The sequence below is a fragment of the Hippopotamus amphibius genome, chromosome 3, assembly GCF_030028045.1.
Source record: "Hippopotamus amphibius kiboko isolate mHipAmp2 chromosome 3, mHipAmp2.hap2, whole genome shotgun sequence".
Classification (NCBI taxonomy): Eukaryota; Metazoa; Chordata; class Mammalia; order Artiodactyla; family Hippopotamidae; genus Hippopotamus; species Hippopotamus amphibius.
In genome coordinates, this window is record NC_080188.1 from 25,277,588 (window position 1) to 25,301,216 (window position 23,629).

The 23,629-nt window shown below is 39.7% G+C and overlaps 1 protein-coding gene across 2 annotated transcripts in view; it reads left to right on the forward strand.

Moving 5' to 3' along the window:
* The first annotated feature begins 655 nt into the window (after positions 1 to 655).
* The window catches only part of GABRB1 (gamma-aminobutyric acid type A receptor subunit beta1), a 414,382-nt gene continuing 391,408 nt past the window's right edge, over positions 656 to 23,629 (forward strand). For both annotated transcript variants that reach the window (XM_057728438.1, XM_057728440.1), the window contains exons 1-3: positions 656 to 795; positions 960 to 1,051; positions 1,493 to 1,560. In XM_057728438.1, the coding sequence (XP_057584421.1) occupies positions 716 to 795; positions 960 to 1,051; positions 1,493 to 1,560 (240 nt within the window). In that variant the 5' untranslated portion in view covers positions 656 to 715. The remainder of the gene's footprint in view (positions 796 to 959; positions 1,052 to 1,492; positions 1,561 to 23,629) is intronic.

Below are 23,629 nucleotides of genomic sequence, written 5' to 3' on the forward strand. Positions count from 1 at the left end.
TGGTGAGATAAGAAAGGGGGAGGGAAGAAAAGTGGGGAAGTGGGGGAGCGAGTGCAAAAGTCGGCCCGCTCCTCTTCCTCCTCCTCCCATAGAGAATGACACTAAGCCACACATCCTAAGCTGCCTCTCAAGAGGACCTGACTCTTGGAGTCCTCAAATACGTCCTGAGTTTCCTTCTGTGGCTCTCCCTCTCCACTCACTTCGCCCCCCCTCCCCGACCCCCATCTCTCTCTCTCTCTCTCTCTCTCTCTCTCACACACACACACACACACACAGGCCACCGGAGAGAACCGCCTCGCCTCCAGACTCCCGGTTCTAAGACCACCGTGACTGTCAACGAAATATGCCAATCACAGGCAGCCTAAGCCAGATCCCTGGGAACTGAGTAAAAAAATTAGGTTGAAGGCTGAGAGGAAATGAACATAGCAACCTCCAGCGCACAAAGAAAGATCCGTATACACATGCACAAGCAAGGAAACAGCAGGGTATCTTTTAGTACACGGAGGACGCGGAGCACCACAAACAGGAACTTTAAAGGGCTTGAAATCTGTTGCCTGTTCCACTAGGAATATTGTTTGCAAGGCGCAAGGTGTCTTTTGGTAGTGAGCACCCTCTGCGCATGCGCAGGTCCATTCGGGAATTACTGCCCTGCCGCCGACTAAGTTGCATTCCTTGAATCTTCGCAGAAAAGACAATTCTTTAATCAGAGTTAGTAATGTGGACAGTACAAAATCGGGAGAGTTTGGGGCTTCTCTCTTTCCCTGTGATGATTGCCATGGTCTGTTGTGCACACAGGTGAGCTGCTGTTGTTGAATGTCTCTTTTCTCTTGGTGTTTTTCTTTTTACATGCTTGCTGGATCATGTAGCTCGTTATTTGGGGGGTAGGTGTGCCTGTCTATTTTTATGTCTGCTCGCAGTTTGTGCTCATTCTGAATCCGGTCCCTACTTCTTCCCTTCAGCGCCAATGAGCCCAGCAACATGTCATACGTGAAAGAGACAGTGGACAGATTGCTCAAAGGATATGACATTCGCTTGCGGCCGGACTTTGGAGGTAATGCTTCATCTTTTTTTCAACCTGTAACCCATATCTAGTTCTCCTTTCTTGTCAAAGATAAATGTCCAAAAAAAAAAAAAAAAAAAAAGAGAGAGAGAGAGAAGAAGCATGTCATTTTGGTAAGCGTGCACTACGCCCTGCGCTCTGGCCAAATACACACACACACACACGCACACACAGCACGCCGGACCCCCAGTCGCAGGTGGATGTACCCTAGGCAGAGCCGACCTTCCCCCGGCCTGACACACCCTCTGCATAGTCACTGCATCACGCGTGTGCCCACACCTGTTTTCCCAGGCTGTCCCCTGCAAGGGAGTGGAGAGGTGGGGGTGGCGGGAGCCCATTCAGAATTTAGTAAGCGCAGGGAAGCCCCCGGACCCTCCCCAGTCTATGGCCACTCTGAGATTATGTCCATAATATGCCCCACCTCCCCGGCAGGGCCCCCCGTGGACGTCGGGATGAGGATCGATGTCGCCAGCATAGACATGGTCTCCGAAGTGAACATGGTGAGTTGGCCTCGCGACTGGCCCGGCAGCCGGGCTTACGCAGATGCGAAATGGACCGGTCCCCGTGCCCTCTGCGTTTCGTTGGCGGTCACCTCGCCCCGGCGCAGGGATCCCGGCCGGCGCGCGCTCCCCACTCTGGCTCACACACCCTGCTGGCCCTGGTTTGTATTTTCGACACACACACACACACACACACACACACACACACACACACACACACACAGACACACACAGACACACACAGACACACACACACACACGAGCTACTGCGGTGTTCCGGGGGGAAACGTGCTCCGCACTATTTGGGGAAGGACGGCGGCCGCGGCGCGGGCGGGGCGGGTGGGGCGGAGTCAGCGGTACTTTCGCAGGGTTTCCGTCGGCGCTGCGAGGCGCAGGGCACCATCTGCCGGCCGCCGGGCGGCCTGCACGGGAGGGTCCCCGCACGGTGGTCCGCGGCCGCCTCCGCCGCGGGCACGGCCGCAGCCTTCCATGAGCCGGACCCACCGAGGGTCAGGCCCCAAGCACCCACGCACACAGATGAGGTTTCATAGTGTTCCCTCAACTCTTTCCAGGCAGGAGCAACAGGCTGAGACAACGGTCTCAAAGTGCTCAAGCCAGCTTCTGGGGAGAGGCTTGTATTGTTCCCACGTAGGGGTTGATGAATTTGTCTTGCTGCGTCTTGCGAGTTTAAGTTGAAACCGAATGGTTCGAGTTATTGCTTTGCCTTGCCTTAGAAACCCAAGCATGCCGGAAAAATCCTGATGACCAAAGAGACTGTACAAAAGGGAAGGGGGAGGAGAGGGCGATAGGAACATAGGGAACATAGCGCAATCTTTTCATTGCAAAGAGTGAACATTCTTTTATTTCATTTTTCCTCTTGCCTTTCTGAAGCGGTCGCAAAACGGATTGAAATCATAGCTGTCACTTTCTCTATTGGCTGTTTCCAACCGCTGTGGGGTAGCAGTTTTCCAGTTGTTAGAGTTTCTAACTGTTGCTTTTTGTATGGCGGGGGGAAAGCCTGTTGCTTTTCTAGAACCAGCCACCCGGGGAACAGCTAGGTCTACCTGAGCCAAATGCCATTTTTATTCCACTTGCGAGAAAGAAAAATATATTGTGGCAGCAGAAATTTAGACAGCCTGAATAATTTAGAGACTAAAGCCTTTGGGGATTTTATCACTCTATACCTGTAAAGGCTATTGCGTTGTCATTTCATGAGTAGTGAGTCGTTTTATTTTAACATGCTAAGGCTTGAGAATTTTTCTTTCTTTTTTTTTGGGGGGGGTATGTCAGGGAAGAAATACATGTATTTAAAACATATTGAGTAGGATTGAATAAAAAGTGTGACTATTAAATTTCTATATTTGTATTTTATATTTGTACCTTTCCCTCCTTTAAATAATTTTAAATATTTTAAATTAATGTCTCTGATGGTTGTATTGGAAAAACAATTTTGCAATATCAATGCACAATGAATATTCTCTGACTTGGAAAAGATTTTTAATAGACTCACTTATTTATACTGTTCTCTCACATACATGTCACTACCACAAAGCACCAGAGATGAACTATTTACAAACACTGGGGAATGTAATAAGATGGGCACATATACAAATCATACCCAATCCATGCCATTGCAACTGGATAAATTAGGCAGTGAATTAGCTTAACAAGTTGTTTGTATCATGTAGATACATAAGGATAATATTTTCCTTTTCAGTCATTTATTTTGGCACTTTGTAAGTACCCACACAGATAATTTATAAAATACGAGAAGATTCAGAAAGCTCAAAAGGCAAACAGTGCTTTTGCCAGTGGTCTGCTTTTCAGAGTACTATGCTTTTGAGAATTTTTAAAATCTATAATTCTGTTGACTATATTTACAAACAACGTTTCAGTTAAAAAAAAACAAAACTGAATTGAATAGGGAGTTGCTGTTTAACCAAAACAACCACCACAACAAAAAAACTTTGTATAATCAGTTGTGCGACTGAATTCATACAGAAGCTCAGAAAAAAAATAATGAATTTAATTGTTGTACCACTGGGAATAGCTCTTAATGATGGAATAATGTCATCTATTTACTCACTGTACTGTGTGTATATGTACTGATTTTTTAAAATATTTACCCAACAGATAAAGTTTTAAAAAATATATTCTACTAAATTACCTGTTAGCTTTCCACAATGGTGTTAGAGACATGATGGGAAAACAGAAACCACTGAACATAGGAAAATAATAAACCTTGATTTACTTGTTCTTCCTTGCTTCTCTTTTTAATGAAACTACCAACAAGACCCAAGGTTTATTTTTTTCTTCTGTTATCTATAACAAAGCATTGGAATACACAGATTGGAAATAACTGCAAGAAAACTGGAAACAGAGGAATATTAGGATCGAGGGTTCTACATAAGCAAAATCTGGATAGTTATCCCTGCTTAAGAGCACTGTCAACGATATGCTTTGATTTTTAGATAATAAAGTAGGGCTGAAATGTCAATGTGAAGTAAGACTCATCGCTTTCATATTAAGCGTGTTTCAGAACCCTGATAGGCGGTAACTTCTGAGATTATTTAATAGGAAATGTTCAACAAAGTTAACAACAAATAAGAATGGACATCAAATATAATAAAAATAGTTTTAAAGAAAATTCAGGTTAAAATCCATTGCTGAAACATTGCTCGTTTTTATATTTTTATTCATTACCATTATTATCCACCCATTTCCACAGCTGGGAAAATGACATAATTGTATATTACGTTAATGGGTTTGAAAACTAGGTCCTGTGAATTTTTGTTCTTTTCCTATGCTGCGCTAAGTGAAATTTAATTCCAGATGGGTTTCTAACACTGTCTGTTTTATTAAAGACTAACGTCCCATCAAGAGTATTTTCTAATTCACGTCTTTCAAGATTTAAGATGTTTTCCCAAATTTAAAAAAGAGAGAGAGAGAGAGCTTTCATAGTCAAGAATCTCTATAATCAATAATTGTTGGTTTTGAGCGGTGAATGGAAGACCGCTGAAGAATAATTCTGATGCAGGGGAAAAAACTATACTTGAGAGCAAGACTTTTCTTTTCAGGCAGTAATATTGCTCATTAAATTAGGAAAGATTTTTCTTCTGGCATCATGGATGTATTGTGCCTGTGATAGCAACTATATACTGTTATTTTCTAACCAGTCATCTTAAAAAACTACTGTGATTTCCATATATTTTAAATTAAATCCCTCTAACCTTCTCTTTTAACAGTTTCCGCCAAGCTGTATACCTACACACACACACACACACACACACACACACACAGAGAGAGACAAGGCTGACTAAAGAGAAATAGGAGGCAGCTGGAACAAAAGGAGACAGTAGCCCCCAGAAATTGCTTTAAAGCAACCACTAACATCTGCTAATATAAGCCCAATAAAACACAAATAATAGTAAGCAAGTCTTCTTTCAGAGTAGTAGATTGAGGGAACAAAATATTAACTACCTGCAAACAAAGGTTGAACCCTTGTATTTCAGATTCCAAAGACTAGCTGTTCCTTCTTACTAAAGAGGCAGCTCCTGATCATCGAGGAGGAGTTCCAACCACAGAGCTCTCTGTCTCTGATCTAAAGACATGATGGTCTGAGTGGCCACCCCCAGAAAACTTGACATCGAGTCCTAATTCAAAGTAGGTCTTAACCCAAGCTGTTCCCAGGAATGGATGGCTATCATGTACTCATTGTTTCCTTCCTTCATACATGCGTAGATGCCACAGTGAATGCTCTCATAGGCACTACAATTAACAATAAACACCCCCCCCAAAAAAAACATAAAATAAGCCAATTTTCTAAATAATACCCAAAAGAAAAACAAATTTTAGTTATGGAATGTTCACTATTGTTAAATCCCACAGTTATTTTAATATTTGATTCCAGAGCTTTCTGGTATACACTTCAGTTATGTCTAATTACCATCTTCTTGGTGACACCAAACAGTAACCACCTGTCAGAAATCTCTCTCCCCCATTTCTCTAAGCCAGTGTTTCTCATTCTTTAGTGTGTATCTGAATCACTCTGGGATCTCAAAATGTTAAAATGAAGTTTGTTATTCAGAGGTCTGGAGTGGGGTCTGATAGCCTACATTTTTAACAAATCCCAGGTGATACTGATTGTGGTCTGTGGACAGCACTTTGAGAAGCAAGCTTGTATTACGTTATTCTAAGGTGTAGCATTATTGAGATGAACTTTTTTTCTCTTAAATTCCTCAAATTAAATTTCAAGTTAATTTCCAGGTAGTTAAACAGGTAGCTGTGCTCAAAAGGGAAAATTCGTGTAGTAATTGATGATAAGGCTTGACTTAAACTAATACGCAGTGCTCCTGTGTCAATATTTATGAGTCAGCCAACCTTTAATGATGGCTATGAAAATGTTGCCAAGCACAGTAACTCCGACAACACTATCCTACAGCTTTACAGAACACCAATGACTTTTCTTCTTCAAATAAAGAACGTTTGCAAACTGGGTTTCACCCCACTAGAGCTTGCAATAGCTTTGTAAAATAGCCTAAACATACTCTTGCTGCTGTCAGTAAATTCTTTGAGGCTATAACAGAATTCCTTTGCAAATAGGTCAGTACCATTTAAAGGCATGAATGGATATCAGTAGTTAAAGATATAAATACGTTTTTCTCTTATATGAGTAATCAACCAGGTCTCACTTTTAGGTGCTGGGTTACGATATTGTACCATCTGGAGAAGTTAAGAGAGGAAAAACATCCCTTTGCCTTTCTGTTTGGAGATAACAGAAAGATCTTTTTATACTCGGAGCAATATCAAAGCAAGCCTATCCAGATTTTTTAAAGTTTGCAGTCACATTTGAAAGACTGTGTTCTTAGGATTACATGGCCAGACTAGGTATTAAAGTGTGTAGTACAATGAAAATAGTGACATTTATTGAACACATCCTATGTATAAGGTATCAAATGCTTTATATATATAGCTCATTTAAGGCTATAGAATTATCATCCCCCATTACAGATGGAGAAGCTGAGGTTGAGAGAGGGAGAAACTTATACTGAGAGAGGTTAAATAACTTGCTCGGAAGTTACAGATCTAGTAAAGGGCAGACGCAGCATTTGAACCCAGGCAGCCGGCAACCTCTTTCCCGTTCCAATATCTACCATATAAACTTAGGCTATTACAGATTTTAGACTCTGTCAAAATCAAGATTCTTCCTCTCTCTAATATTCTCCTGTTAGATTCCATCTTATTTCATTTTGTTCTCCTGTTAGATGCATCAGTCAACAAGCATTTCTTGGATCCCCACTGAGTGCAAACTCCGGTAGTCTTCTGGGAACATTGCAGTAATGACTGTGTGCAATCTGGGGCCCCTTGGATTACCATTGTAATTGGCCATGGCATTATCATCCACTTTTTCGTAGTTAAACACATTCCCCAAGACAGCAACAAGCAATGTTAAATCAACGATCTTTAAAATGAATGATGCCTGATTTATATTGTATTAAGCGTTAGAGCCAGGACCATATCTGAAGTATTTCCATCTGGTACTGTCCATTGTTTTCAAATGGAGAACATTGCTCAACTCTTGCCAAACTAATCAAGGTTTTCAACACTTAATGTGAGACAGAAGGAAAACTTTATTTTCCAAGATCTGGGTATCCCAAAGGATTTGCCCAGCCCATCTAAAATCTTTCCATCAGGTGGTCTGGGAGCAAGGGGTGAAGCCATGGTGTTCATCTCAGCTGAACATAACTTGGTATCAATTCTGTAAATGTTTGGTGCTTTTTGTCATGGCAGCCCCCCAAAGTCTTGATAGCACCCTCAAAATACGCATCATGCATTATCAGGGAAGGTAAAATATTTCAAAAGAAAAATAAATGGCATTAAATGTTTCCAATTTATTTGTTTCAACAACTCAAATGACATTATCATACTTGAGGATAGTAGGAAGATGAATAGTACATGCTTGCTATTGATTAAGTGTTAATACAGTTTCCTCATGAACTTTTTCAGAGGACCGAATCCTATTTTTCGTAATACCAGGACTGAGTTTCTGCATTTGAGAATACTTCTGTTTTCTGAAGATCATGCATTTCACGAAGTCTCTTGACTGCTGATTGTTGAAGGAAGTTATAGTCAGTAACATATATCAACCTATTACTCAGCACTTGACAGAAATGCTCAAGAAAGGGTTTATAATTAATTCGTATCAGTGGTGATAACTCAGGAAAAAAGACTGGTCATAAGAAGAGTGAAAGAGGAATGGGTTTTCTTTAGTGAGCCCTGTATCCCCTTCTTGGAATCCTCATAGTCCTCAATGTTTTTCTGCTAATAGCTTTTCTCTTCTACCCCTCCATTAAGTGCCTAATGTATTTTCCCTCTTACAGCCCCAATTAAACTGTCATTGTATTGCATATTTAAGATTAAAGGAATTTCCCCAGGAGCATTCATTCAACCACCCTAGTGAATAAAGCAGATAGGGTCTGTGTCCTTGTGGAGTTTATAGTCTTTTAAAAATATATATATTTAAAATCTCTATTCTTGAAGTAAAGTTTTTTTTTCCCCCCTCTTGGAAGATTTTGAAATATCCATAGTTACCTTGGTGGTAGGATGTTTTGGTTCAACATGTACTTACTGAACACTCAGTCTTTTATCATGTCCTGAACTGGATGCTATGGATGGAAAAATGACTAAGGCATGTTCCATACCTTCAAATATTTTACAGCGTAGAGGAGGATGCAGAAACCAGCAGTCATTTAAAACAATGTGGTAGGAGCTATAATAGAGACGTGTATGTCCAGAGTCCTATGGGAACATGAAGGAGCAATTTCTAAGGCATGGTGAGAGGTTAGTTCCTAAAAAGGAATAGTAGTGAGTACCATGTGTGGGCTGCAAATGAGAAGACGAACCTTCCAAGCCAAAGGAAAGGCATCAGCATTGGCAAGTGTGCCTGAAAACAGCATGGAGTGTTCCGGGAACTGCAAATCATTCACTATTGTGAGAACTTAAAGGGCACAGGGAAGATTGTCAAGAAATAAGAAAGGATGTTAAAAACAAGATGTAGGACAGTGTTATAGAATATTCTCCCTTGTCTAAAAAGAAGCCTCTCTAGAAACATACACATTTTTTGTATATGTGCTGACCACTTCTGGAAGAATATGTAAGAAATGAGTAACAGTGATTGTCTCTTGGAAGTGGAACCAGGACTAGGAGTATGACTTGGAGGGATGCTTACTGTTCTTAATATGCCCTTTCGAATTGTTTGACTTTTTAAAAATCTTAAACGTTTAAATTTTTCACTTTAAATAAAGACACACACAGAGACGCAGAGACAGAAATAATGTTGGAACGTGTATGCTAATGAAGTGAATCCTAATCCTGAAATACAGGAGACCCGCTACAGGTTTCAACAGGTACTACATTTTGCATTTCAGATAGATCATTCTGACAGCTGCATGCAGGATGAAGTAGAGAAGGCTAAAACTGGGGCCAGTGTTCCTAGTTAAGAAGCATTAGAGGGTATTTCAGAGTCCAGATGAGAGATGGTAAATGCCTCAAGGAGAATAGTGCCCTTAAGAATAGAAAAGAAGAGGGGAAAAAAAGATATTCAAACAGAGGCAAATCAGAGGGATTTTGTGACTGGTTAAATGTTGGAAGTTAGAGAGGCAGTGAGCCTAGGATGCCCTATGGCTTCCATATTGAGTGATGGGCACATATGGCACCATAGCCCAGGGAGGGAAACAGGAGAAGAAGCACCAACCATCTTGTTCACCATTGAAATAGATACGCTTTCAGAATTAAAAAAAAAAAAATGTCAGAGCATGTTGTCACAAGGTACTTGTGGGAACACTGAAGTAGAATATTGGAAGTTCGATCTATCCTGAAAAAGACTAGTTTCTTTGTGACCCCTCTAGTTCTGTTCGTATATAAAGTAAGTTCTACAGGGCCCATAAATGTGGTGGCTGAAAATAACCAGTTAGAGATACTGAGAAAGGGTGCTGACCAACGACAGAGAATAAAGTGCAGTCAACTTTAATCTGTAGCCACATTGTTCTTTATCTAGGAGGACCTAAACCCTGTTAAAACTGAGAAGCTACTTTTCAAATTCTCCCAGAGAAGTACCTTTGTACGCTGTTTCAGTTGCTTTTATAAAACCATATAGGTGGGAATAAAAGATGTGAGTGGAACCCACTTACACAGCATCTGCTCTCTTCTCCATCGCATCCCTGAAATGATTCAGGGTCCTTCTGGAACACTGTGTTTCCATGGGAAATCACATGAAAGCAGTGTGAGTTCTTGTAGAAAGTGTATTTGGCAATGAAATGAGACAGGGTATAATAGACAGCACAAGTGGGGCCAACAGAAATGAAGCTTAGCTGCCAGGAAATTCAAAAGTGACTCCCAGGAGCTTTGCAGGAGAGCTGAAACATTTGAATGGCTTGGTGGGATGATTTTAAGCAAGGTTTCAACAGAGCCCTACCCCCAGAAATGGTCTCCTGGAAAGTGGATACCTATTTAAGCAAAGGCACGTTCATAGATTGTGTCATCAAGTTTAGAGAAAGAAGGCAGAGACAAATAGATTCAAACAGAAGAGGGTTCACACAGAAGGTAGTTGTTAGCAATCTCTGCCACAACAGAAAAAGAGTATAGGTTAAGGTCCTTCGGATGCAACAGGAAAAGTCAGAGGCTAGATGTCCAGTTCTGGTTGCTGAATGGTTTAATCAAGGAAGTTGCTAGGAGTGAATCCTGTTTGAATGAAAAGGTTTATTTGGGATCCTTCCTGAAGGTGGGGGAATAGATTTGTTGAAAGCTCAGGGTCCCTGCCTACTCTAACCCTCTGTGATTCATGGGGAGGTGTTTTTCTTCTGATCTATTATTTTCAAGACAATGATATACAATTCTCTAGTCAAGAGAAACTGCTTTGTGGTTTCCATAGAGACAGTTCAATGACATTTATTTGAAATCCTACCTGTGCGTAGAACATTTTCTCATGTCAGAGGCCATCATTTCTCCCTCCTCCCACCTGCCATCTCTTTCCCACCCAAATGCATCTAGAGCTACTTCAAAACCCACAGGAAGTCATCTTTTTTCTATAGAGCCTTTTCTGTTGGAGGAGAAATGTGTAGGGCATATAAACAAATCAAGATTCTGAAAAGACAAAAGACCCAATATAACATAATGATCTTCTTTCAGTTAGTATAAGGTTTTTATTAACCTTGTCTTCCACCCTCCCTGCCACCCCCAGCACTATGTAAGCTGCAGGAAGTTTAGGATTGTATTTTTTATGCTCTCTATGTAGCTCCTAGCATATTATAGGGACTTAATAACATTTATTAGGATTGTAAAAGAATTTTTCTAGCCATAAAAAGTGTTAGTAATAATGGCATTTAAATGTTCTAATTCAGAAATTAATAGTTTCTCTGTCAGGTCTACCTTATACCTTCATATGTAATTTTCTTTTATGTTGATCATGAATCATGAGCTGTTGCCATAGAAACAGCTTTATCACATGGCACGGCCACTTTTACAGACACAAAATCATTTCATGACAAATATTAACATAAGAATATATGTATATATAGCATATATATGTATACACACAAAACTTTTCGTCTTTAAAAATTAGTGAATTCTTTTCATTTTTCAAAATTTCATCTGTATACTGGTACCTGGACTTTCAATATTTCTGGAAACATTTAAGAAATTACTAAAGAACATCTGGATTGATGACTACAAAGTGAATGGCATTTAAAAAGACAGAAAATCAAACATAAAAGGAAGCATATGAAAAGACTTCAGCCATTGGGGTGTCAAATGAGGTAAGGTAGATTTTAAAAGATAACCAAGGAAATTTATCAAATTTGAAAATATAAAATAAATCATGTATCTAGTCCCAAAATATATATATTTACTATGTATGTATATAATATCTATTATATCTATCTACATCTATTTATCTAGTCATTTCTGCTGTAACTGTATCCTGACCTAAACATGGATGTTTGCTTTGAAACATCAACTTCTGTCTGAAACCCACACAGTAATTTGTCATAACCAGTAAATGTGTTAAATCAACTACTACATTAAATGGAGATAAGCGATTCTTTCCACGGACATCACCACCTCTCTGCTCACCGCCCCCCAACACACACACACACACACACACACACACACACACACACAATTCAGCACATCCTAAAGGAATAATCTAGAGAACAAAAATCCCAGTTCAAACTGACTGCAGAGTTGAGGTTGATGAGAGGAAATAAAGAAGATTCACTATGAAGGTTAATGTTGGTTAATTGAAAACTTTTCACTAAATGTGTTGGGAACTGATTTTTAGAAGTTTTGAAGTTGGAAATGGGAGGAGGAGGACAGGATGAAAAATTTGAGGGTAGAAGGTACTCACAAAACTGAAAGTCGTGTCCAGTTTTTGGTGGGTTATTGGTGCATATCTCTTACATCTATATCAACCCCACTTTGGGAGACACCTCTGCAAGCTGTGTTGTCATGAAGTGTGAAAGGGATTTTATAACCTGGTTTTCTGAAATTGTGGAAGGGAATGACTTTCGGGATATTACAGATGACATATGCCCTACTGTGTTCAAAATCATGGTCATAGGACATAAGTATATCTTGGTGAATTATGTTTTTTGCCTGGTTACATTCAGCTTTCCCACATTTTAAAGGATTTGCACTTTTGGTTCTGCAAAATGGACAGAGATATGTGAGCCCAAACTCAAACAAAGCAAATGCCATTATTCTTTTTCAATACTATTCAACCTCACTGAGTGGAAGTTTGTTTTTGAGTGGAAACGTGGGACCCTTTCAGTAGTGTAGGTAGGGAGTACCTGCAAAAGGTGATTTCAGAATCTCCCTGCTTGAAATGTCATCATCAGATCTTGATATCTTTTGCTTTGATTCCTGCTGAAATGCAAATAACACCTGAGAGAGATACTAATAATACTAGTCTTTGTTTCTTATATGTATACCAGTGTGTGAACGAATGGTTGAATGAGAGAACAGGTTTGCTTAAGAGACAGACTAGAAAAGGATAGGAGGAAAGGGAGGAAACAGGAGTTATTTCAAACTTTCCCCAGAATCAGCAGTTTCCTGACTTCAGGAGCCAATATGAAACAGCTCGAAACGGTGGCTGAGATATGCTGAGATAGCATTTGTGTTGTCCACGCTGATCCTCTGCACTTGAAAAGCATTTTGCTTGCTCTGACAGCGATACCCAATATTTTACAGCCCAAGATGTGAAATCAACCAATTCACCTCCATCCTCTGGCAGCATAGTGTCTGTGTTGACTGGGCCAGGTAGTAATAATATCTTGTAGTTTGAATAACCTGATGAATCTCATAGTTAAAATCAATGTCTAGTGGGCAGCACACCGGCCATTTTTTAAGTCCAGACAATCCCCATCTGGTGTATATAATTTTGGTTTTTCTCCTTAAGTAAATTCCCCTTGAATGTACTTCTCTCAAGTTATCTTTGAATAATTTTAAATCACTTTAAAATGTCAGGATGATGTTGTATCCTAATTTATACTGTCAAGTATGAATCTCATGACTTGCTTAAGCCCTTTGATTCTTAGTTCCATGTAAAGTGGAAATAATAATTTCTACTCTACTTATTTCAGAGGCAGTGAGAATCAAAAAAGAGGAATCATATACAAATATATGCTCTGTATATGTGGTGTATAAACTGTAAATTACTATATGAATGTTAAGTGCTGTTTTTTTTATTGTTTTACTATTAACTCCCAGGCTTGTAATGAATCTCTCCCTCTTTAATGCCAGGACATCAGGAATAATGTTAATTCACATCTTGCATAATCAAGTATAATAACATTTTTGTTTGATACTGGGATTTTCATCAGGCAGTTGAAATTCATAGTATTACTTCTAATTGTGAAACTCTTCTGTGACGTCTGACAGAAAAGAATGGAGTTTCCCACACCTCTCCTCCTGATTATTTTCTCTTGAGTCTCACTCTGAGACCTCTCAAACCTTAAAGTTTCAATCTGTATATGGTCCCCCATATCTCTCTAAATTTCATATTTTGTGTTACTCCCTGGTGTGTGAAAGAAATGGGATATGTGGTTTTCTATGGGCTTAGCCAAGGGATCAGGGCTCTGGAGTTGACTTCTATTTTTAGTTATAACCCCTGCACTTATAGGTCCTATTACCTTGGCATTAGTTAACTCTAGAATATTCATATAATTTATTGTCCAAACATGAACTTTTGAGAATGAAAGGGGACACTATCAATAGTACCAGGGTCAAGAAGTGTAAATCAACACTGTCCTGGGAAAGTCAGGATTTATGATCACCCTAAGCCACTTAAAGCCTGAATTTCTTCATCTTTAAAATGGGAATAAATTATATTTTATTCTTGGTCATTAAAGGCTTAATTAGATAATGTGTTTTCTGATTGGGGAAAATTTATTTATAACCTGCTTCTTCTTCTTTATCTTCTTTTCATCCTCCTCCTCTTTCTTCTACTTCTTCTTTATTGAGCAAATACTGTGTGCCAGGCACTGTTATGAGCACTTTATATGAATATCAACAATGGAATTAGGTAGAATGGATAAGATAACCTAATAAGAGTTTTTATATTCAAGTTTGAGATAACCAAACAAATAAAAAACATCATCTATCAGCTCGCCTTTACTTACCAAGAGTTTTATAAGAGCAAAGGAACTTGCTAGGAATTGGGAAGCATTATTAAATATTGTAGGATTTACTTGATTCCTTCAAGGAACAGCCAAGACTCTCATTGAGAAGGTAAGTTATTAAAAGATAACTATGTTCATGGGGTCATAACTGATCACAAGTAACACTAAAAAAGGGCCCTGAAGATGAGATCTCAACTTATCACGTGGCAGAGAAAGTACAACCAAGCTGAGACGTTCAAGAGGAGAATAGTCTAGGCAGGAAGGTGATGGATATTTCAGGCAGAGAAAATAGTACTAAGAAGTTTGTAGAGATAAGATTACTAAGACTAATCAGATATGAAGTGTAAGATCTAGAAAATCATCTTAGAGTCTTAGTAATAATATTACAACTTATTGAGTACATCTACAAAGCAGTTACCATTCCAAGTACTTTAAAAATATTAACCCTCTTAATTCGTAATGCAGCTGTATGTATCATTATCATCTCTATTTTACAGGTAAGGAAACTGAGGCATAGAAAAGTTAAGAAACTTGCCCAAGGTTACACAGCAATAGGTGATAGAGCTGTGATTTGCACCCAGGTAGATTGGAGTCAGTGTCTATGTGTGATAGGAAGGCCACTAAATCAGTTAGGTCATAAAACATCATTATTTCTGATAACATTTACACATAGAGAGGTTTCAAAGATTGGAAACATTATTAATACTTTGCAAAATAGGTCCTAGGATGAAATGCGTTAGCAATTAATATTATTTAGGCCAGAGTTAAATTTTGTAAAGATTAAGGAGTAGCTTCCTTTATAACCTCAGGTTTATAAAAACGCTTGATCCATTCACCTATTTAAATTGCCTTGGACCTGTTTGCGTGCCAGGTGTTACTTAAGTGCTGTTAGGAACTTATCGAAAATGGGAAGAGAGAATGGATTTTATGCCCCTTCTGAGAGAACTCTTAACTTGACGAAAGAGGCAAAGTTTAGGTTGGACATAAGGGAGAACATCTTGACTGTAATGAGTGAGAAGATGCTGGAAGCAGCTACAAAGAATATCTGGGAAGTGTCCATCCTTAGAAAGCTTTGGAATAAGAAAAGATAATTATATCTGTCCTAGTTGGGTTATATGGCTCTTCTATCCAAAGGCAAGAGGGTGACGAGAGAAAGAACACTTCTCGAAGACCCTTCCCAATTGAGGAATTTGAACTTCTAAGGTTTTTACTTGATATTTACAAACAATCTATTGTAAGGTCTTCAAAACTCCCCACATTTTGATCACCTTTAGAGTATATGTAATTCAAGAAGAAGATACAACCACACACTTAGAGGCAGTGACAGGGCACTTGGCTGGGCTGTCATTAATTTAGTGGCTCTTTCTGGAGCAAATAACTTATTGACCTTACGATGCACACTGCTCAAACTTATATCTCAGAAAAAGTTGTCATGTCACTAACCCTCATGGTGGTTAATGAAGTGGAGATTCAGAAGACATTAAATCCTCAAATGCCAAGGGTGTTCAAGAGCTTCTTGAAGACTGCCTGATAAGTGCCTTTTGCACAGAGCAGGTTGAGTAAAATCATGTTGAAATGAATTTAAATATAATGCTTTCAGTTCAAGTCTGTGTATTCTTCTGTACTTAGTACAGGAAAAGAAGACATCCCTTAATGTCAAGAATAGAAATAGTTATTAAAATATAATGAAATGTGCCATGTATTGGGTGCCAAAATAACTACTTGACATTAGTTTTTATAAGAGCTACGTGAGATAGGAACATTTAATATCCCTATTTCACAGATAAAGAACGGAGACCAGGAAAGCTGATTTGTGATAGAATCATGTCTAGAGCTCAAGCCTGCTTGACTTAAGAGCCGGACGTCTAACACCCTCTTTTGGGTCCTGGGACCCAATTCCAGTGTGTATGTGTGTGTGAGGTGGGGTGCACACTGAGAGGCTTCCCACACATACAACAAGCAATTTCTGGAAACCAGCTGGGTGTCCTCCCACACAACTCAATTCTGACACTACCTATCCAGGGATAGCATCAGACTCCGCAGGTTAAGTGTTCAGTCCTACAAGCCTGTCCCCTCGCCCACTTCAGATGCCAGTTGCAAGACCAGGTTGTTACCTGCACCTCTGACCAACTGGCTAGATATCAGAGGTTCCCACAATCTCCACCTTGGGCTTGATTATTTTTTTGATAGAACAGCTCACAGAATTCAGAGAAACATTTTACCTATGAGAGCACCTTTTGTTATAAAATGTATAACATCAGGAGCAGCCTCATGGGAGAGGTATGTGGGGCAAGGTATGGGGAAAGGGCACACAGCTCCCATGCCCTCTCCAGGTTCACTCCTCTCCCCAGTTTCCAAGTGTTCACCAACTGGGAAGCTTTGAATCCCCGTCCTTGTGGGTTGTTATGGAAGTTTCATTACATAGGAATCATTGATGAAATCATTGGCCATTGTAAATTGAATTCAATCTCCAGCCCCTCTCCCTCCCTGGAGATCAGGGGATGGCACTGGAAGTTCCAATCCTTTAACCACTCCGTTGGCTGTGCTGGTAATCAGCCCCCATCTTTTGGCGCTTTCCAAAAGGCACCTCATTGACATAACAAAAGACATGTTTCTTGCTCTCAGCCCTTAGAAATTTGAAGGATTTTTACAAGCTGTTTGCCAAAAACTGAGGCAGATGGGGAGCAGAAAGACCAAACATATAGTTCTTATTATAGATCACAATATCATACTCCTCTAGTCATTTTATCCAACAATGATTTCTTTCCATTTCAGAGTTCACTATGGTCTGAATTGTACTGTTAATAAACAGATCTTTATATATATATATATATATATATAAATTTATTTATTTATTTATTTATTTAGCTGCGTTGGGTCTTCATTGCTGCACGTGGACTTTCTCTAGTTGTGGGGAGTGGGGCTACTCTTCTTTGCGGTGCACAGGCTTAGTGCGGTGGCTTCTCTTGTTGTGGCTCACAGGCTCTAGATGTGTGGGCTCAGTCGCTGTGGCACACGGGCTTAATTGCTCTGCGGTATGTGGGTCTTCCCAGACCAGGGATCGAACCCGTGTCCCCTATACTGGCAGGCAGATTTGTAAACACTGTGCCACCAGGGAAGTCCCTAAAAGAATCAAGTTTTGAATTTCAGGCCTCAAAACAAGCCTAAGCATGTGGGGTAGCTGGTATTCTTGCTCCAGTTCAGCAGGATTACTTCCCTGGACAAAACCTTACCTCTTAATCTTCTCATGATGGAAGACTTAAAAAAATGACTCTCACCAGAGGAGAGGTTGGTTGGTGGGAGTCCAGGTTCCTGTTTCTCCCTCTATTGCCATCCTTGTCATGGTCCATAAAACAGGCAACACAGCATTTTTCCTGTCAGGTTTGTTTGCAGGGGTGATTTGTTTGTTTGAGTCCAAGATGAAGACTCAGAAAATCTAAAATCTGTTATTTTTCAATTCACAAGATTTCCTGCCAGTGGTAAGAAAGAATTGCCCTCCACTTCGGGATTCTCTAATGGGGGCAGGCATCAACCACAGAAGTGGGGGAAGCATGCCAATTGCTTCTTGGTGGGGAGAGTAGGGAAGCTAATTAGAGGACCCATTTCTGGGTAAAAAAGACAGAAAAGGCTCAGGTATATTTAGCTCTTCTTATTTTTCTTACTGAACACTGAGAGAGAAATCAAACAGGAGTATGTAAAGGTCAGATCATTTCATCACTGTCCTTTCAGAACTGGGAAATTACATTATGAAATGCAGATGGCATCTTGAGGTTAAAATAGCAACTTATTATTACCGCATAGCTTACAGGAGAGATTTTTCATTTTTCTGTCTCCTGGAGGAATATACATTTAAAATATATTTATTTAAAAAATTAAAGACATGTATTAAAAAATTTTAACTCTCTGTTTCTTCTGGCTTGGTTGAAATGATGGCAATATAATAATCACTTAGCTTGCTTCTACAGAAATAAAAAACAAAGCATTTACTGCTGAAGGACAGTACATTTATAAAGTAGAAGAGATTTGTGGAACATAGTTTAGGGAGGAACAACTTGCTTGAAATAAACTGTCTTTCTGTATTTTGAAAATGCAAACTTAGGCTGTTTGAGAAACCACTAAATTCTGCTAAAGCCATTACAGGCTTTCACATTTACCTTTTTTTCTTTTGTACCACGTAAGGCATAGTACTCTTATCACCAATATAGACCTTGCTGTATTTGTTCATCCCTCACAGCTAAAGAATAACCTGTGCTCTATGTCTCAACAGGGAGTTTAGCAAGGATGCAGTTAACTGTCCCTGGGCCGTCACAGAAGATTGGGTCCCACACAGGTTCAGTCACACACAGATCAGGTCAAGCCAGAACTTTATTACCTTTTTTTTTTTTTAAAGTGCTTAATATGGTAAATATTTTCTATCTTTTTTAAAAAAATGTAATTATTTTCTTTTTTTAATTGAAGTATAGTTGATTTAGAAATTTTGTTAATTTCAGGTGTACAGCAAAGTGATTCAGTTATACATACATATATATCTATTTTTTTCAGATTCTTTAAGTTTATTACAAGATATTGAGTATAGTTCCCTGTGCTATACAGGAGGTCCTTGTTGGTTACCTATTTTATGTATAATATAATGTGTATATATTAATCCCAAACTCCTAATTTGTCTCTCCCCACCTTTTCCCTTTTTTAGTTCCAGGATAATTAAGTTCTTGCCGTAGGGGGCTGGGTGCAGTGCAAAGTGGGCTTCAGCAAAAGTTACAGTTTCAGGCATCATGCACTGTGTATTTTACTGAGGTCTGAAAATATATAATTTCAGAATGTCTTTCATAATTGAAATCACCAGACCAATACATTATTTTGTAACCTTTAACTTTTGATTTTATTGGAGAATTAGTAGAAAAAAGAGATTCCTGTCAGCCTGTAAGTATATGTATTTTTAAGAGATGCTAATTAGAAATCCCCAAGAAGTTGTTTGTTTATTTATTTGTTTTGGAAATTCCAGATACAAAGGGAAAAATAAAGGCCAATGCAAACAGTTCGGGGAAGCAAAGAATAATTTTGATGAAATTTAATTCCAAGAGGAGTCTAGAGATACCTGCCTATCATCATTGTTGTACAGTTGCTTTTGGAAATGCCTTACTATAGGTAGACATTCAACACTGGGAGAAAGACTATTTTTCCCCAAATTACCTCCTTTACTTTCAGGAGTAAATCAACAACAATGCGTCATTCTGTTTCCTGACTCCTCACATTCTTTGCTGCTCACAATACATGAAAGAAATAGCCACTTCCATGACAAATGCAATTTTAATATCATTAATAATTCCTCTTTCTTCTTCCATTTTTTCTTCCCTTCTACCCTCTTTTCCCCTATGTTTCCTTAATTTGATAGTTAATGGAGACTCCTCTGGCCACCCTCTGTTCTGGAAAAGCAACGTGGTAGAAAAGGATGTGTCCTTACTTGGCCCGCCCTGGGTTCTAGCTCTGTCTTTGTGAATGCTCTCTCTGTTAGTATCTTCGTCTCTCATGTTGCGGCAGTAGAAAAATAAGCCATGCATACTCACCAAGCCTTCTTCTTCTTTCTCAAGCAATGAGGCATAGTTTATGTCTGTAGGAAAGTAAGTCTTTGGGCTGCCCTTTCCGCTTGCTGAGAATGTTAGGGAGTGGGGGAAGAATGAGAAGATTGGGATTTCAAAGGCTCTACCAATTACTCTGTGGTCCTAAAGGATGAGACCCAGAATAACTGGCTCTTTGTTTAGGGGAAATGTTAATGACTTTTAGGAATATAACATATGTCTAGATTTAAGAAGGAGAAAAGAGCTAAAATTCTCTGAGTAATAAATAATACAAAGAGAGTTGAGGACAGAACAAAAAATGGAGGACCAGGATGAAGAGGAAGACTGGAATCAAAAATGTTGAAAAACTAGACAAGACGTTGAAGTTCTCAAATAGTTCCCAGTGTTCGAGTGCCTGAGGGACTCAAAAACAGAGGTTTTATTATTCAATATTACATATGTTTTTTATTATTGTGATGGAAAATGTCATTGCTTCTCTCCTTTTTCTAAAAAGTCTATTATTCGTACAAAGACTTTGTTGGAGGGTTTTGCAGTGCTGAGTTCCACATCTGGGTCAGCATGGAGTACAGGGAAGAGAACAGCCATATACTTAAGATCAGAATGATAATAAGAGCTCATGGGAGACTGGAAATCTGAGCCAGAGGTGACCATGAAAATGTATCTGGACATGTACAAAAATCCCAGTGAAAACACTGGACTTTTAATAGTACAAGGATAAAGGGCTTGGGTTAATTGATTTCATTCTCAAAGGATGCCAGGTGACATCTAGCTGTACACAAAATGTCACTAAAACCACCACACAGGAAGCAGAAAACCTGGTATCTAGTGGGTGCTGAATAAACCTGAGTCCCCTTCTTTTCACAGAAACAATACGGAGGCCATGCCACTATGGCAAGACTTGAATTGAGGGCACAGAAAGACAAGAGCATGGTAGTAAGGCATGGTCATTGTTTCCTCTCCGATTTTCTACCTGATCTCCCAAGGAGGCTGCAATCTCATGGGTGAATATGGATGTACTTATTCAGATATGGGGCTGAAGGGATGGGGAGAGGCGCTTCCTAGCCATTCAAACCCTATAGCATATTCAAACCCTGTAGCATATACGCAGTTAATTAAAGCATATGGACCACCAACTTAAAACCGTTTTTGCATACAGTCTCAGAAGCATAGAGCTTCTGTTGCCACAGTGTGCCTTAAGACCCAGTTTGTGCTGTGGCCTTTTAAGTACCAGAGATGGTGAAGCCTGACAATTCCGAACCAACACTTTGAACTCATCAGAGGCACATATCCTGTTCCTGGCCTCTTGCTGGCTCTGCTGACCCTTCTGTGTAATCCGTGCTTTCTAACTTTCCCTTCAGTTCTCTCACTTTCCTCCCTGACTTTATCATAGCGTTACGAATCTTCCTGTCAATGTATCTATCCCTTTGTGGATCAGCTACCTAAGCATTCAGTGAACTTAAATACCATGTGATTGAAACCAGCTATCCTGGTGGAAACAGAAAGCAGCTGCCCTGTGCCACCTTTGTTCCTGAGCCCTGAGGCCCCTCGCAAGACAGACTTTATTTTGCAGTGTTTAGGATAAAAGAGCTTGGGTCATCCATTAGGGAATAGGCATGTTGACAGGAAGATTCATAATGTTAAGATAAATCCAGGGAGGTAAGTGAGAAAGCTCGACAGAACACTTCCGAATGTGAACTAAACGGAGATATCCAGAGAAGGCAAAAGAGGGGGACGGGGAGAGAAATTTGGGACCAGGATGAGTTTAGTGGGTACAGTTAATGCCAGTGGAAATCAGAGAAGAAATTCGAATATGGAATGAGAAAAAAGGGACGAGTAGGATGTGACCCTGGTACAGGTTGGGTTCTCCTGAAACAATGAGATAGAAGCTTCTGTGTAACGGGATGTATTAGAGAATGCTCTCAGGAGCAACTCCTGTCGGGAAGTGAGGGCAGCAGCATTCATTGATCAAAGGGAGAGGTGACACCGTGGTGAAGCTGAATCAGGAGGTGGTTGCTACAAATGCATAACTAACCCCAAGGAGATCTCAGGAGCTAGGATGACCCTTCGGAAAGATCTAGAATTGCGGTTTGTGATCTGGGTCTTCATACCCCACCCCTATCCACTCACTCCTGCATCAGCCAACCATGTGATATGGGCTGTCCCTGAGAAAGAGGTGTGACTGACCGTGAGCAGGGACAGTCTCCAGCTGGGAGGTTGCTGGAGAGGAACTCAGCTGGAGGAATGAGTGTTTGAGTCCTGAAAGGGATGTGAGATCTGGGCTGAGCCTCACGTCATCTTTCTCACAGCCCTAGAGTCAGAACATAACTGAAAACGCTGCCCTGAAGTGACTTTCTCTCAGAGGCTCTATGGAAGTCTCGTATTTTTATTCACTAATTGTTTCATGGGCATTGGCCTTCTTACCTAAACTCTAAACATTCTGAGTACCAGTATCACATTTCACATATTTTTTCTATCCCTTAATAATTCCTTTAGCAGAGTAGTCTAAGATTGATGGAAAAACAAGCCCATGGCCTGTGGTAATATGATACTGAAATAATAAAAAATTCTTTCCTCCATGTTTTGGAGAAAATAAAACTGACCTTTCATTTACCAGTTTTTTGTCCCATCATACATGCATATAGATGTTTCCTAAGTGAACTGGTTGTGATACTCTGTAACAGTTACAGGCAGTTCTACAGCTTGAAAACTCAAAAGGCAATGCAGGGGAGACCTGCAGAACATAGGTGTGAGAGTAAGAGTCTAGGTACTTCAGAGGAAAGAGCGGTTGACCAGAGTCTGGAGACTGGCTTCTGTTTCTTGCTGTCCTGTTGCTTACCATGTGATCTCGGGAAAATCAGTTGAACTCTCTCAGATGCACTTCTTCTTTCAAGTAATGATTAGGCATAATGTTTACTTTACCTTCTTGAATAGCAGTGGGTGTTGGACTGAAGGACGTGATGAGAATCAATAGATGATGCCTGCCTGGTAGGTTTGAGGTCTAAAAAGCAGTTCAAGAGGAGTTTTATGTGTCTTATTAGCAGTTTCTGGATGAAATTTATAAAATTTATTTCATACATTGTATTGTATATAGTAATAAGAAGGTGATTTAAGTTTTTTTTTAAATCAGTAACTATAATAGAAAAAATATACTTCATTTATAATGGTAGACCTTGAATTGTCTACCAATTGTCAGGGTCTACCTTCAAGTTTTCTCATTTCTGAAGTGGAGGGTGCGGTAAGTAAGATGATCTCATATATGTTTAGTTTCTAAACTTCATATAGATGCATCTTCCAAACCAACATTCCCACCCATCAACCAGGGGAAATGACATTGATACTTCTTGTGTCTGTTTAACAAAGCGATTTGTTTGTGGGAAGAAAGGTGATATAGATGATATGTAGCATATAATCTAGAACAGAGATGTTTTGGAAGAATTTCAAAATGTTCAGGGAAGAAAGGTTAACCTCAAATAATTTCAGGCTGCCAAACTTAATTATGGGTTGGAATTAAATGTTCTCCATTAATGCAGTTATCCATCGAGTTGAGATTGAAGGAGTTCAGTAGCGGGTTTTTTAATGACCTGTTTTGGTGTAGAAAGCACTCAATTGGTAACCAAGCAGACACCACTTACATGGGCCTGCACTTTGTCTAAACATTGTTTGGAATGCTAATTACATTCCCTGAATGGAATAACATTTTTTGTTGCTCTTAAGTTAAATAGCACCCTCCCAACACACACACTCCTATGCAGAGATGCGGGGTGGAAGGTGAGATTCTCAAGGTGGCAGAGCTGGGTATCATTGTTAGCATCCAAACAG